Source organism: Halictus rubicundus, chromosome 10 (genome assembly GCF_050948215.1).
Source record: "Halictus rubicundus isolate RS-2024b chromosome 10, iyHalRubi1_principal, whole genome shotgun sequence".
NCBI lineage: Eukaryota > Metazoa > Arthropoda > Insecta > Hymenoptera > Halictidae > Halictus > Halictus rubicundus.
This window is the reverse complement of record NC_135158.1, coordinates 14,890,711-14,904,577: the sequence shown is the minus strand read 5'-3', so window position 1 is coordinate 14,904,577 and position 13,867 is coordinate 14,890,711. Positions and strand designations below refer to the sequence as shown.

General features: G+C 29.9%; 1 protein-coding gene across 3 annotated transcripts; it reads right to left on the bottom strand.

Annotated features, from left to right (window-relative positions):
- Positions 1-598: 598 nt before the first annotated feature.
- Positions 599-13,571, bottom strand: LOC143357617 (uncharacterized). Of its 3 annotated transcripts, XM_076794131.1 has the most exons (20): positions 13,363-13,571; positions 10,714-11,105; positions 8,890-9,014; positions 8,312-8,478; positions 7,338-8,213; positions 7,085-7,254; positions 6,962-7,001; positions 5,705-5,872; positions 5,289-5,424; positions 3,938-4,144; positions 3,429-3,563; positions 3,160-3,336; positions 2,926-3,077; positions 2,753-2,835; positions 2,331-2,663; positions 1,982-2,249; positions 1,822-1,904; positions 1,530-1,749; positions 1,009-1,442; positions 599-873 (listed from the first exon to the last, which is right to left on the bottom strand). In XM_076794131.1, the coding sequence occupies exons 2-20, from the start codon at positions 10,953-10,955 to the stop codon at positions 744-746; spliced, it is 4,146 nt and encodes a 1,381-aa protein (XP_076650246.1). In that variant the 5' UTR covers positions 10,956-11,105; positions 13,363-13,571; the 3' UTR covers positions 599-743. The 3 variants fall into 3 exon arrangements, with proteins under 3 accessions (XP_076650246.1, XP_076650247.1, XP_076650248.1); XM_076794132.1 differs by lacking the exon at positions 5,705-5,872 and having other exon boundaries at positions 600-873; XM_076794133.1 differs by lacking the exon at positions 10,714-11,105 and having other exon boundaries at positions 600-873; positions 13,363-13,570.
- Between the last annotated feature and the right edge of the window lie 296 nt (positions 13,572-13,867).

The window sequence follows — 13,867 nt, the reverse complement described above, 5'->3', positions numbered from 1 at the left end:
GAAATGTTGCAAACAAGGTTGATTTTTTCGCGTTGTCTTTTTCGACTATTTAACCATTAATAACACTTTATTAAGTTTTTAAATTATTTAATATTCGTACAATAGTACAAATTCAATTCACGGTTCTACGCGTTATACCGTTAGCATTATAATCAATTAAAAGAGTAAATAGATAAGGTTTCTCCAGGATTTAGTGTGTTACAATCTGCTCTGAGACCACTTGTAGCACTGAACATAGTGAATTAGATACGTCGGCAGTGAATATCCTTGACAGAGTTAGTTGACTTACAATATAATGAGCTATAGTGGGTTCATGAGCGAGGCACTATAACGGCTTATCCAACAGTAGCGGATTATGGCCCTATTCTTTTTACTATCAACAAAATAATAAAAAGTTATTTTACACGTTTGTTCGTTGCCTTTCTCAATTTCAACGTGTTACTGTTAACTAATCCGAAGCATACTATAGAAATGTTCAGTTTATCCGTTCGACAATAATTTTGAAGACAGCACAAAGAATGTTTAGGTCGATCAAGTTATTTAACGTAACGGTGACAAACTCGGTCTTCACCATAAAGAAAAATGTCAGAAATTACAAATGTACACAGTTATGATTGATGTAGACAGCTTTTATTCATTTTACGAAGTATTAACTACATTTATTACATAAGTAAATGATTCCATGTTTGTTTATGAATGTGGGTTAACTTCAATTTTTATCATTATAAAAAAGAAAGTAAATTTTATTTACAAGAATCAAAAGACTCTCCTTTGTGCTTTTTGGCTGCTTGGGGGTCGTCCTGATTCTCTGACTTTAACATTAACCTGGGAATTCGCTTCGATTTTAAATATGACATCGTTTCACTTGACGACCTAAAAACAAAGATTGATGAATATTCTATCAAAATACATATACCTTTAAGAAATTTTAACCACACTGTCATTCGGTGCATAATAAAATCTCGTGATTCAATTTGTATTACTTAATTCGTAAAGTCTAATGCTTACCTCGGATGAGTAGTTTTGCATTCTGTCAACATGTCCGTTGAATTACTTTCAGTCGAACTGGAACTTGTACATGGAGAATAAGGAATGATCTGATAAGTAGTCCTACTGATTACTTCATTAGTTGGTTCGATATTTTCTGTTTGATTTGGCATATTGTTACTAAGACGATTCTCGCCATCTAACGTAGACTTTTTTTTATCTTCTAAATCCGACTTTATCGACTTTATATCAACGTGGTTTTCAGCCTTAGTTTTTAATTTACCATCTTGCGTAGGAAAGTTTACAACAGGTATAGTAATATTTTTATCTCCTTTGGTTGCATTCATTAATGTAATTAATAACTTTGAGAGTTCTTCTCGTTTCCTTGTCACAGTTATTTCTTCAAACCAATGTTTCAACGTCTTAATTGGTAATGTATAATCTTTAATGGGACTCTGTAAGATATTGTTATTGTGCAATCAGCGTTTCATTCTATTCGTTCACAACAATGATAACGGGAAATAATTTCGGCATAATCTTACCTTAAAGAAGCTCTCCACATATTGTAATACATATAAGCCGCAATCAGTAAAATTTGATTGCTGAGGAACTTTCAACGATGCTCCTCTAATAGTATCCTTTGAAAATACTTGTTCACTTCCCATTTTTGCAACATATTCGCAACTCAAGTAATCCCTTAACGTTGCTACCACTCGTGCTCTACTTGCTCCAGCAAGAGAATCAAATATTAATATGCACGGTCTATAAACAATAAAAGTAGAATTACACTTAAAGCTATGCTAAACCATTCGTTAATATGCATGAAATACTTACACCTTAACAACACTTTTGTCTTGTGGCACATTTTGTTCAACTTTTATCGGATGAGCTTTATCCTCTACACTTTCAGATTCATCCTAATTTAAAAAATCAAGCAAGTTTCATTTGTCGTATTAAATTTGAAAATTTAAATAAATAGATCTAATGAACTTACATCCTCCTCACTGTCCATCTCCATTTCTTCATCGTCACCTTCTGCTTCGTCTCTCTCGGAACCGTCGTCAGGTTGATCTATAGTTATAGTAGTCGTGACAGGTGCCAGAGTTGTGCTGCCAATCGTAACAGCTTGAAGTTTTACTTCTTTCAACTTTTTACTTTTCTGTACAATCTTACGGATACTGTTTTCCTCGGAATGGGTACAATGTGTGGAAATTTCGCCCACCAATCCAGGAAAACAAATAATAGCCAAGAACCAGTGGGCGCTGCAATACATGGGTTATGTAATGAACAATCGGAGAAGTAGACGAATAACAAATCCTTTGCTTGGCATTGCAAACACTTACTGCTCGTTTATAGGAATTATAACAAAGTCTTTCTCAAATATGTTCACATTTTTTGACCACTTTTGCACCCTTGCATGTCTCTTAGCAGATGGTGAAAGAGGAACATTACTTTCAACAGCTTGGGTATGTGGACTTGTCAGCCGTTTATAAAAGTATGAACTAAATACATGTGTTCTTTGCTGATCACTCTCCGATAGAACTTCTAATGTTAAGTATTTCAAATAGAAGTCTATAATTACGTCATTTAAAAACTGATCTTCACCAAGACACAAATAATCTTCAGTGTTAATGGCTATGCCACCCTTTGCAGGTGGCGGAGGATATACAGTTATTCTGTAAATAGCAATTTATTATATTGAATCTTATGTCAACATGCAGCCAATAATAAAGCATAATAAGAAAAAATTAAATTTATTTCTCACGTTTGTATCCCGCTATTAATATTAGAATTGTTTAATGAAGATGCTTGACTGTCTCTCCTCGACAAACTTTGAATTTGTGAACTCTAAAAAGATATAGATCATAAATTACAATTTTGATTTCACAATGAAAAACTCACAGGAATGAACTATGTTTCGAGTTTCATATTACACACATCTTTTGGCGATGCTCGAACAAGGATATCATTTGCTTCTTTCGAACTCAACTCTTCTAGCAATCGTCTCCGCGAGAATAAGCTTTTAAGCACAACTTTTGATTCCTCGGATAATTTCTCAGGCAGTAAAGTTATTCGTTTATGTGTATGATCTGTATTAAAAAGCACATTAAATTTGTTCACATTCGCTTCTTTACTTAAGATATGGTTTATATTCCGTTCTTAAGTTAGTACCTTTCCCTGCAGGATCGTAATATGGTCCTTTGGGGTCCTGCATTCCTAACAATTCACGAATCATAGCACCAGTGTTCGTAGTCGTATAAAAGAAAAGCACTGGCATCGATTTCCCAAAATGAATTAGTACCTTTACAACATCTTGTAACTTAACGTCTAATGTGACAAAGCTTTTATCTAAAGAAATACGAACAGATGCAAACATTTAATATAATAAGTTACTACGAACCAATTTTTATTACCATAATTACTAATAGAATTAAATTTACCATCTTCCAATAAAGGTACACCAAATCTGACACCATTTCGGGAGATTAATATTCTTTCCCGAGGAACATATTTATAAGATCCTATCCTTACAGTTCGACACAACAAAGAGGTATGAGGAGATGAAACCGAATTATCTGAAAAACATCAAACTTTATGTTATTCTCGTGTCTAGTACATAAACCCCCATTATTATTTTAGGTTATGTTAATATTTATGTGAAAAAAATATAAACTGTTATCAAAGTACGTTTGTAAGTAAACATAACTGTATTTAATATTGTACGCAGTGTATCTACATTTAATAGCATAAAATATTGATCTTGCACAGTGTGAAAAACCCTAATGAAGGTCATCATAAACATCCATTTAAAAAATGAAACTTGACTGTCGTATCTCTTAAGTTAATAATATTTAAAAATTTTGCCTTTGATCACACTTAAGCACAGCAACACTACGTTTATGTATCTGCATTGTACAACATAATTACTATTTAATTTATTAAAAATTACCTTTCATCATATCTTCAGTTTCCATAGCATAATCTGTACTTGTGCTAGAAATAGAATTGTTTGTAATTACTGGTTCCTTTTCAAGAATGGTGTCCGTTTCTTCCGTAAAAGTATTAATTGTAATATTTGAAAATGTACTGTTATTAGAGCCCTCCGATGCTTTAGTCTTGCCTTCCTCTTCTTCATCCGATGAAATTGTTAAACATTCTACACAATAAATATTATGCATGAGGAACGGAAGACTACAAGTAGTGCATTATCTGTAGTACGTTCAAACACTTGAACTACATAAGAATGATAACAAATACTACAGCTCCAAAACAATACAATTTATTTATTAGTTATCAATGTCGTTAAGTTTTTTTATTGTTTAATGAAACTGTAAAATCTCTGTTGCTTTCAGATTATGAATACCAAATAGGTCAGTTTTGGTATGTTTATGCCTATAGTTAGACACCTTGTAGCACTCGGTCGGCTGTTTGAGGGTTAATGCAAATACCGTGTTGCACGCATGCACGTACCTTAACCCCTTCACAATTGCATCTCGTAACGCAATGTGATTTATACGCCGTTTTAGACCAGATACTTTGCGATGCTATGTTATTCATGTTGCAATTTTCGATTTTATGTATCTTCCTTTCATCGTTTACAAACAACTACGTGTTATTCACAGGACGCTTTAGGCTCTAGACAAAGTATTCCACTTCTATGTACATTAAGTTTATAACTATAGTATTCACTTGGCATTCTGGGTGTAGTAATGATGGCTCGACAACGTAAAAGTTATTTTTGTAATCGTTACAACGTGATATTATATGCAAAATCGTTTCGAATTATTTCCTATACTATTTCATAATTATTTTATATTCCTCATTTAGACATCTCAACTGGAGGTTATTAATTCAAGGAATCTACCTGTTGTAAATTAAATTAAATTTTCTCGCGTTTCATATTTAACCATTCGACAGGTGCGGCTGTTTATATTATGGAAATGAACGAGCTGTACGCATAGTGCACAGTAATAAAAGTTAATTCGTCATTTACAAAGGCCTACTCTATGTTTGCTAGTAATTAATAAAATAAAACTTATGATAAGGGGATTGGAATTTAATATCTGATTCTGCAGTTTGATAACTTTCATATGGGACAAACTCAGGATTTGTCTATAGGGTGGATGGGGTTTACATCCTACATTGATTTTATGATTTATAGTTTGTTTTACTGTAAGAATTTAATGCTATTATTTAACTAATATACCCTACTATCATATTTACGTCTCAACTCAAAAGCTAGTTTCGTGTATACTTTATAGATTTGTATTTTAGAAGAAAATAAATGATTATTTTCATACCTGGCTCTTTATGAATAGGCCTTGGTCTTGAACCACCTCTCCCTCTCCCCCTTCCGCGTTTATAGACAGATCCATCTCGTTCTAATTTCTCCAGTTTTGCTGATGAATTTCTTTCACTGTTTTTCTTATAAAATGTCTGAAAATACAATAGAGTAAGATACACTCACAGATGTATGTATATGTACATACATATTAAAATTGATCTGGATGTTTATGAAAATCTATTTCTAATTTAACCTGACATATTGTTACATCAATACTATAACAAATTTTGACAGATATTTCTATACATACAAATTTTTATCTTTGTGAATATTAATATCTGTATACCACCATGTATTTTATATATCACCAATTATCTGGATCAGCAAGTATGAATACGCTACAGCAGTGTTCTATCATTATTCAGTTCTTACATCGACAGACAGCATGGTCTCCTTCTTTTCATGCATACCCATTGTTACGGGTATAGACTTCACATCCTTGGGTAATTTTCTTTTACACCGTAAACACCGACTGAAGTCGATTGAACTGATGCCACAGTATGAACAGACAGCAAGCATTCCCTCAATGTATATAGGCGCCTAGTTCCATACAAAACTTATTGTAGGTACTGTTCACGAATGTATTATAATACTAAAATTTTTCATTTTAAAACAATCTTATATAGAAAAATATGGAAATTATAAAATAAACGTAAGTTATTTATAAATACTCTACGTTTCTATCATAAGGTATGCACTGCACTGGACTATGTATAGTCATTCTTTTAGGGGGTGCTTCTACATGTCAAAATAAAATGAAGAATAATCAAGAATAACTATATTACGTTTGAGACTTTGATTTCAAATTATTAACAATTAAAACAGTAAAACCGGTTTTTGTTTTTCTTACAGAGATTTTCAACCGTTATTGTTTTGAAAACGGAGCCTTTAACATAACTTTATCACTCTTGATTTTTATTTTTTTTTTTTTGATTTGTAGAATCATCGCCTAAAAGAGTAATCGCATGTAGGTAAACATCTTGCAAATTAGTATTAATATGATTGTAATGTCATCTCAATGGTTTTAAGACTTAACATATATTTATTATATGTTAACATAACATTATCTAGCTTATTTATTATACACTAGACAATATACCACATGTAGAAACAATATGCCAAATGAAATCAAATGTTTATTATATTTACTCTATGAGTTAATATCGTCTCTATTAATGTGCACAGTAGTAATAACATATGAAATAATGAACATTTTTAATATTATGACTGAGTACATAAATATTGATATTTGTGACAAATGTTTTTCTTTTACTTATGAAAGTATTATTTGTTTGTTAATATGATTTTTTCGTATGTACAGATATGATTAAGTGACACATTTACACTACTTACGAATTATAGTTATCTATTCATAAAAACATAGATCAGAATGATTATTTACTTATTATTTGATACATTTGAATACAAAGATTTTCTATATCAAAAATGGACCATTCATGTACTAGGGCAATAGAAAAATGGTTTCATTAAAATATATTAAGCACTTTTTTTAATTATGCCTACATGCTTTCATAAATCATTTATAAAATATAACGTACAAAATTACACAACAGTTTGGATGAAATAATATAATCTGAAAAGAAATAATAATGCAATTAATCAACTTACCTCTTTTTGTTGAATAGGATTGCTATTTTCATCCGGTGAACTAAAACATTGAATAATTTATCGTATTATTTATAAAGGCTCATGTATGAATTTGATACACTTAAAATTGAATACCGAACCTACCTAATAGAATTATCTAAACTGACAGCTGAGTTTTCTTGTGAACTATCATTTTCAGTTGTGTCATGCGGTGCTGTAATTGCAGAGGCTCTAGCATCCACAATATAGTTTATACCCAAGGTGGGATCAGAAACTAAAGAAACAGTTGTTGATGCACAAAATATAATATTTGCCTAAAAATATATAAACATATATGTATGAATTTCAATACTTCTTTAAGCTTTTAAGTAATGCTAATTCATATAATGATAAACACCTGCTCCAATAAGTCTTGGACCGTACAATCCTCATTTGGTATGTCAAACTCAATTAATCTCTGTTCGCCATTAGAAAATGTCACTAACATTTTTGCAGTATTGCCCTGTATGTGGTGCTGAACTATAGTATTCGTTGGATTATCGATAACTTGTTGAAGATAAGCGATACTTTCAGATGAACTGTTTTCTGAATCAGTTTGTAACGAAAAATTTGGCTGACTCGTTTGTTCTAAAACTGCTGAGGAGTCTGAAGATTCAACATCCATGCTTTGTATGTTTTGACATGGAGACATAGGAGATAATTGTTCATATTGCGATTTTTGTGTTAATAACGATTGTTTTTGATGTTGTGATGATTGCGCTGGCGTAAGTTGTCTTTGATGTGCTGCAGTCGCGGGTGTTTGTTGCCGTTGTATATTTAATGTACCTAATTGCGAAGTAGTGTTTGATAGTCGTTGCATATTACTCCCCTGTAGCCTCTGATCATTTTGCATTTGTTTTAATCTTGTTTGCTCCATCTTAGATTGTGGAGGTTTCATCGAATTTTTTTGCATTAATGCAGGAGTTTGAGGTCTTGTATGCACTGTACTCATAGAATTATGTACTTGTGTTGAAAGTGGGGTCACATTTTGCCCAACAGCACTGACTGATTTATTACAAAATGAAGGTATAGATGCTCTGATATTTGACGCATTAGCGTTTTGTAGTTGAGGTGCAATGTTACTTGTTACATTCACTCTATCAAGAGTAGATGAGGATCCAATTTGTACACTGTTCGTTGAATGGCGATTTCTGTTTTGATATAACCTAAGTGGTTTCCTTTTTGTAATTCCACTATTCAATGGTGATAGTTCACAATGTCCATGTAGAATATTCTAAAAATACACATAATTATTGTTCAATGTGCAATTGCATTAGAAGTATATGGTATGTGATATGTAATATATGTGTATATATCTGTTTATGCATTTACTTGGGAAGAAGTATTATTTTGATTCTCATTTAAACTGGCAGTCTGAGTTTTTTCTGATATTAATGGACTCTGTTTGGAAACTGCATTTAGCGTAACACTATTTTCCTGCATTTTTATCCATTGTATTTGTTGTCCATCATTATTACAACCTACCAAAGCCTTAGAACCTGAACACAATAACACTTCATGTAATAGTTTACTTTCTGACAACATTGTTTGTTTGATACGAAATGTAATACTAACTTCTAGAGGTGTACGAGAACCCAAATATGTCGACTCGACATTTTCAGGTTCTCGCACACCTCTACTAACTTCTTTTTCCTCTTAATTGCGAAGATGGTGTTTATAAATTAAGGAACTTTTTAAATCAAGGGTAATTTGACTACATTTATTAAAACTGAAATTTAATGGGCGCTACTTATTTTAATATGCTAACTAAATTGAATGGTTGATTTTAAAGAAAGCACAAAAACTTTACTATGTAAAGAAAAAAAATTAGGGTACGATTGAATCTATTTCAATAATCAAGGGTCAAATCAACTTAAACAATATAATATGAATCTCGATTTCCAGCTTACCTTTATTATCAATAATATTTACAACATTTCCGCTAACAGCGTTTGTATTCACTGCTGCAGTCTTCAGTATGCCTTGTGGAGAATTCAATTCGTTCTTGTTGGTTTTGATTATAAGAAGATTTTGTCTGAAAGAAAAGCGTTGGATTAAAGACCATGTGAAATAATATTACACTTTGACAACAATACAGACAGTGTAGTTAATATATTTTCTAACAGAAAAATTAAAAATTAATCTGAGATTAAATATTATTCAAAAACTATCTAAATACATGGTATAGTTTTTCAGCCATAGCTGTTATCTAGTACATGAATAAACTTTATATTGAAAATTATAATGCATAATAGTTACTTCTTCTGTAGATTTTTCTAGCAGTAATATAAATATAAAGCAGTAATTGTATTAAATATGCAATAGAAAAATGAATATAAAAATCAATTGCCAAGTATTACAATTATAAATGAAAATACTGAGGAAAAGAAGGTGCATTGGTACATATCTAATTTAATTTAACAAAGTATATTTTTCATTATAAATTTAGCATAAACTGTGAAGTTTAAATTTTTATATAGATATATTTACTTCAAAACAACTGTTCTGTTTAAGTAATTCTATATAAACTTGTTGACATGTTTATAAGGGCACATGTAATTGTAAAAACAAATTCAGTAATTCATTGTTTAATTGGAATGTAAAAATAAAAAGCCTAAAACAATAAATAATAGTAGTAAATAAAGCTATAATGAATAGAAACAGTTTGATTGTAGGTGTAGACAATATTTTGTTCTCATAAATACTTTATACTATCACAAATAGTTATAATACATTTGGAGCAAAATTGTTACACATTAAATTTATTTCTAACAAAAATATTATTAGACTCATATTTTTTAGTGTTCATTTTCTGAAACAGATATTATATTTTACATTATATGCTCACATTTAGTGTTTATAGAACACATCGCAATACTTTAACAAAATATTATAACTAATAATTAAAAGGAAAAATAGGAGTATCAATAGAAAGCTTCTTTGAGGCACACATGTACAATATACCTTGATAACAGACAAAAAAATGTTTTATAATATAAAAGTAGATAATGTAGCCATTGCCCTTGAAATCTGCATCAATAAAAATGTATGATGCATACATACTTGCGATTTAGATAGTATCATATACTTTCCCCAAACATAATTAGAAGACTACCTTAAGAAGTGATTATTAACAGATTGTACGCCAGCTAAAGATCTTTTCCTACCATTGTGAGTGCTTTGTTTGAGAAAGAAAAAAAAGTAAAAAGAGAATAAAAATAATAACGGATTGGCAACAGTGGAATCACATGTTAATGTAGAGCCGACATACAATGTGTTAAGAAGGTGTTATATTTTCATATTTAGTGTTATAATATTTGAAATTACATATGACGATTGCTCAATTTAAATACCTATACAGAGAATTGTATTTCATTCAAAACATATTTCTATATACATGAAATTTGATATGCCTGTTTACAAGATTGTAATTGCAATTAAAGTACTTATTGTTAAAGTGTCATGTAACTGTTGTTATATTACGTAATAAAAATATGTTTCCTACGAATAAAAAATATATACAAAAAGTATAGATTTTTGACATGCTTCATAATTGATATTTAATTTTAATAACCAGTGCCACGTACCAATATCCCCTTCGTCTTCCTCAAATATTTAATATTTTTACATTCCTAAATGTATATCAATACATGTATGTACAGAATTGAAATTAAATAGTATCACACTACTATTTTAATATTTGGAAGGTTGAAATACATGCGCATGAAAATTACCCTTGTTCCAATTGCGTTGCAGAGACTTGATTCCCTAAATTAACTTGCTGCGAAAATATTGCTTGCCCGCTGCTTTGCGGTGCAGTGGTATAAGTCAAAATTTGCTGAGAACCATTACCACTGTTATTTACGTCTTCAACAACTAATTGAACACTTTGCCCATCTACAGAACAAATTCTCTGTACTTCTTCAAGCGTTAATGTACCACTGGCATTGGTCACAAAATTATAATATTGTGCCATATTATTCAAGACTTAACTGCTTGCAAATATGATTTTTTGTCAGTCAATGTAGATTACTGTTAAATGCTTAATATCGCTACTATACAGGATTACACCAGTCCATCAATATCATATCTGTAGAGCGACGAATTAGTATCTGCTCAATAAAACCTATTAAAAATAATTTGAAGTTACTTATCATTTCTATTTCCATAGTACATTATTTTACAATTCAGGTAATACAATTTAGTAGAAAAAGGAAATAGAACTGTACAAACAAATCTTTAATCTTAAAAAGATTTAATATTTCATAATTAGTGAATTTACTTTAAGGAAAATCATTGCAAAAAATTTCGTAGAATATAACATTTTAACTCTAAAGTTTTCAACATATAATAGAATACAATAGTATCAATACAAATTACACTTAATAAAAGACCAATTCATCATACAGATGTATTAAAGAACTATGTTAATTAAATCTTACATTTACATATTTGCAAAAAGTGACTCATTTATATATTCGCTGACAGTTATTGGTATTAAAATAATTTGTATTCCTCTGTTCATGGCATAAAATTTCTATATTATTTCATGTATATTACCACAAGTAATTGAAAGAAATATGTATATCTTAAAAAACAAAACAAATCTTTATTAAAGTAAAAAATATAGTTTCAACAAACATATAAAGCATATTGAAAACATTTATTCTTTATAAGTAGACATAAAGTAAAAAATTTAACTTCTTAAGTAGTCTCCTGCAAATGATTTTTCGAAAATAGTATAACAAATTCCTAACTTGCTTCATACTTATAAATTACTATATTTAAGTATAAATTTTCAATAGAATTAAGTAACTTTATGCACAATCAAAATGCACAAAAACTGTACAACATGTGCTTCAAAGATACAAATTGACGTGTGATTTAAGAAAGATTTGTTAACGACAAATTACAGTATTAATCATACTAAGCATATAGGAGAATTTATATTGTCAAATAATAACATTATTAGAGTTCTTAGACCAAAAACTTTATCAAAATTGTTAGCAAAATAAAATTTAAACATGGGCAGACAAATACAAAATAAATAATATGTTACCCATAAGAAAATTAATCATCATAGTCACATAAATAATTTCAATAACATACAACTCTATATGTATCAATGTTACATCTTGTTACGAGATGCGTACCACTATTGAATACATAATACGCATTCTCATATAACTATAAATATAAATAAAATATTAATGATGATACTTATGATTGGTTACTATTTTTATGAACTATAAGAAACATACGAAGCGTATTAATTCTGGCGTAAAAATAATATTTATATATAATATAATAAATGGATTTACTTATGTCAAAATCACATTATGTTCTAAAACTTCTTGTTATTGTAAACTATTCAAGTGTTAACTTTTGGACCTTAAAATATTCACTAATTCAGATGATTAACTACAAAAATTGATATACAAACTCGTGTATAAGTATACTATTTGTACATCTACAATTAAATAATTTTCTTATAAACATTTCTTGAACTGATTAGTAATAATGTAATATGTCAGTAGCAAATAATGTTAACATTAAAAAATTCATAAAGTAAGCAAAACAAGTAAAAGAAGTTGAATATTCAAAATATACTAACATTATTATTATGAATTTATTTCAAACAAATCGTCTTATAATTATTCATATTTAAATAATTACTAGTTTATTGATCATCATTTTGCTTAGTGATGCTGCATATTAATAAATGTGTACCAAAAATTTAATGTGAATCATTCCCGTGAAAGAAACAGAAACATCACAGCTGATAGAATATGACTAAAAGCTTTTACAGATTTATTAAGATTTTCACCATAGCATGTGTTGTGCATTCCATTAAAGTATAAATCGCAATGAAACAAGATATGCACAATCTTACTTAGTACATCTCCTATTATTACTGTCGAAACACTTGAAAGAACAAACTAATATTTGGTACCCTAACATAAAAGCAAGAAATATTTCAATTTTACAAAATCATAACCTAAAAATGGGAGAAAGGAATCGATCTTCAAAACCTTCGTATTTTACGAAATAAAATTCGATACTAAAACTGGAGACATATAAATGAAAAATTTTCAAATCACCGCAAATCGCAGAATGTGTTTATGATTCAATGTTGAAACGTGCAACGTAAATGATGGTAAAACCGTTTGAGAATTTTACCATAACCTTATTTTAAAATCGCAACAATATTAAGTCAGAATCATGTTAAAATAGTATTAAAGAAATTCGCGTTTCACTGAAGTGTGAAGCGGCTTTATTGTCATCTCGAAATGAAAAACATGCGGAATTACCGACTTGAATACGAACCGACGTCTAGAGCACACATTAGAAAATTTTTAATAACTGACAACCATGTTACTTACAGTCGTTTGTGCAAGGTGAAGTAAATATACAGTTCCAAATTCAGCAATAACAAATACTTCTTGGATCGTATTAAAATTATTTCATTATACAGCGCGCAAGTAAATAACAATTCCAACTCGCCATTTTACGTTACCGTTTACGTGAAAGAATCGCAAAGCAACCGATAGACCGCAAAAGATTACGCCACTGCGTCACTGAAGCAGTTTCCGGCTCCGGTTTTCTAAGACGTTAACGGCGCGAAATTCGGTATGTCGTCACGTGTTCATGAACCATTAACAGAAGTGGATAATCTCTGTCTATATATTATTAAACATATATCATTTTATGTATGCCAAAATTATGAAAATGAAAATAATAAATATATAGTTGTTAAGTCTTTTTTTAATCGATGAAAATATATAAATTTTAAAAATGACAATACGTTCTGACTGAAGTTTATATATACACACGTATTTCATATTACGTTATTTACATATAATAGTAATATAATAGATATTGTTATTT

Coding starts and splice junctions, on each gene's coding strand:
- LOC143357617 (XM_076794131.1), bottom strand. CDS start 10,955: ATGGCACAATATTATAATTTTGTGACCAATGCCAGTGGTACATTAACG. Junction 8,479..8,889: donor AAATATTATTGATAATAAAG/GTAAGCTGGAAA, acceptor TATTGTGTTCAG/GTTCTAAGGCTTTGGTAGGT. Junction 1,443..1,529: donor ATGTGGAGAGCTTCTTTAAG/GTAAGATTATGC, acceptor AATATCTTACAG/AGTCCCATTAAAGATTATAC.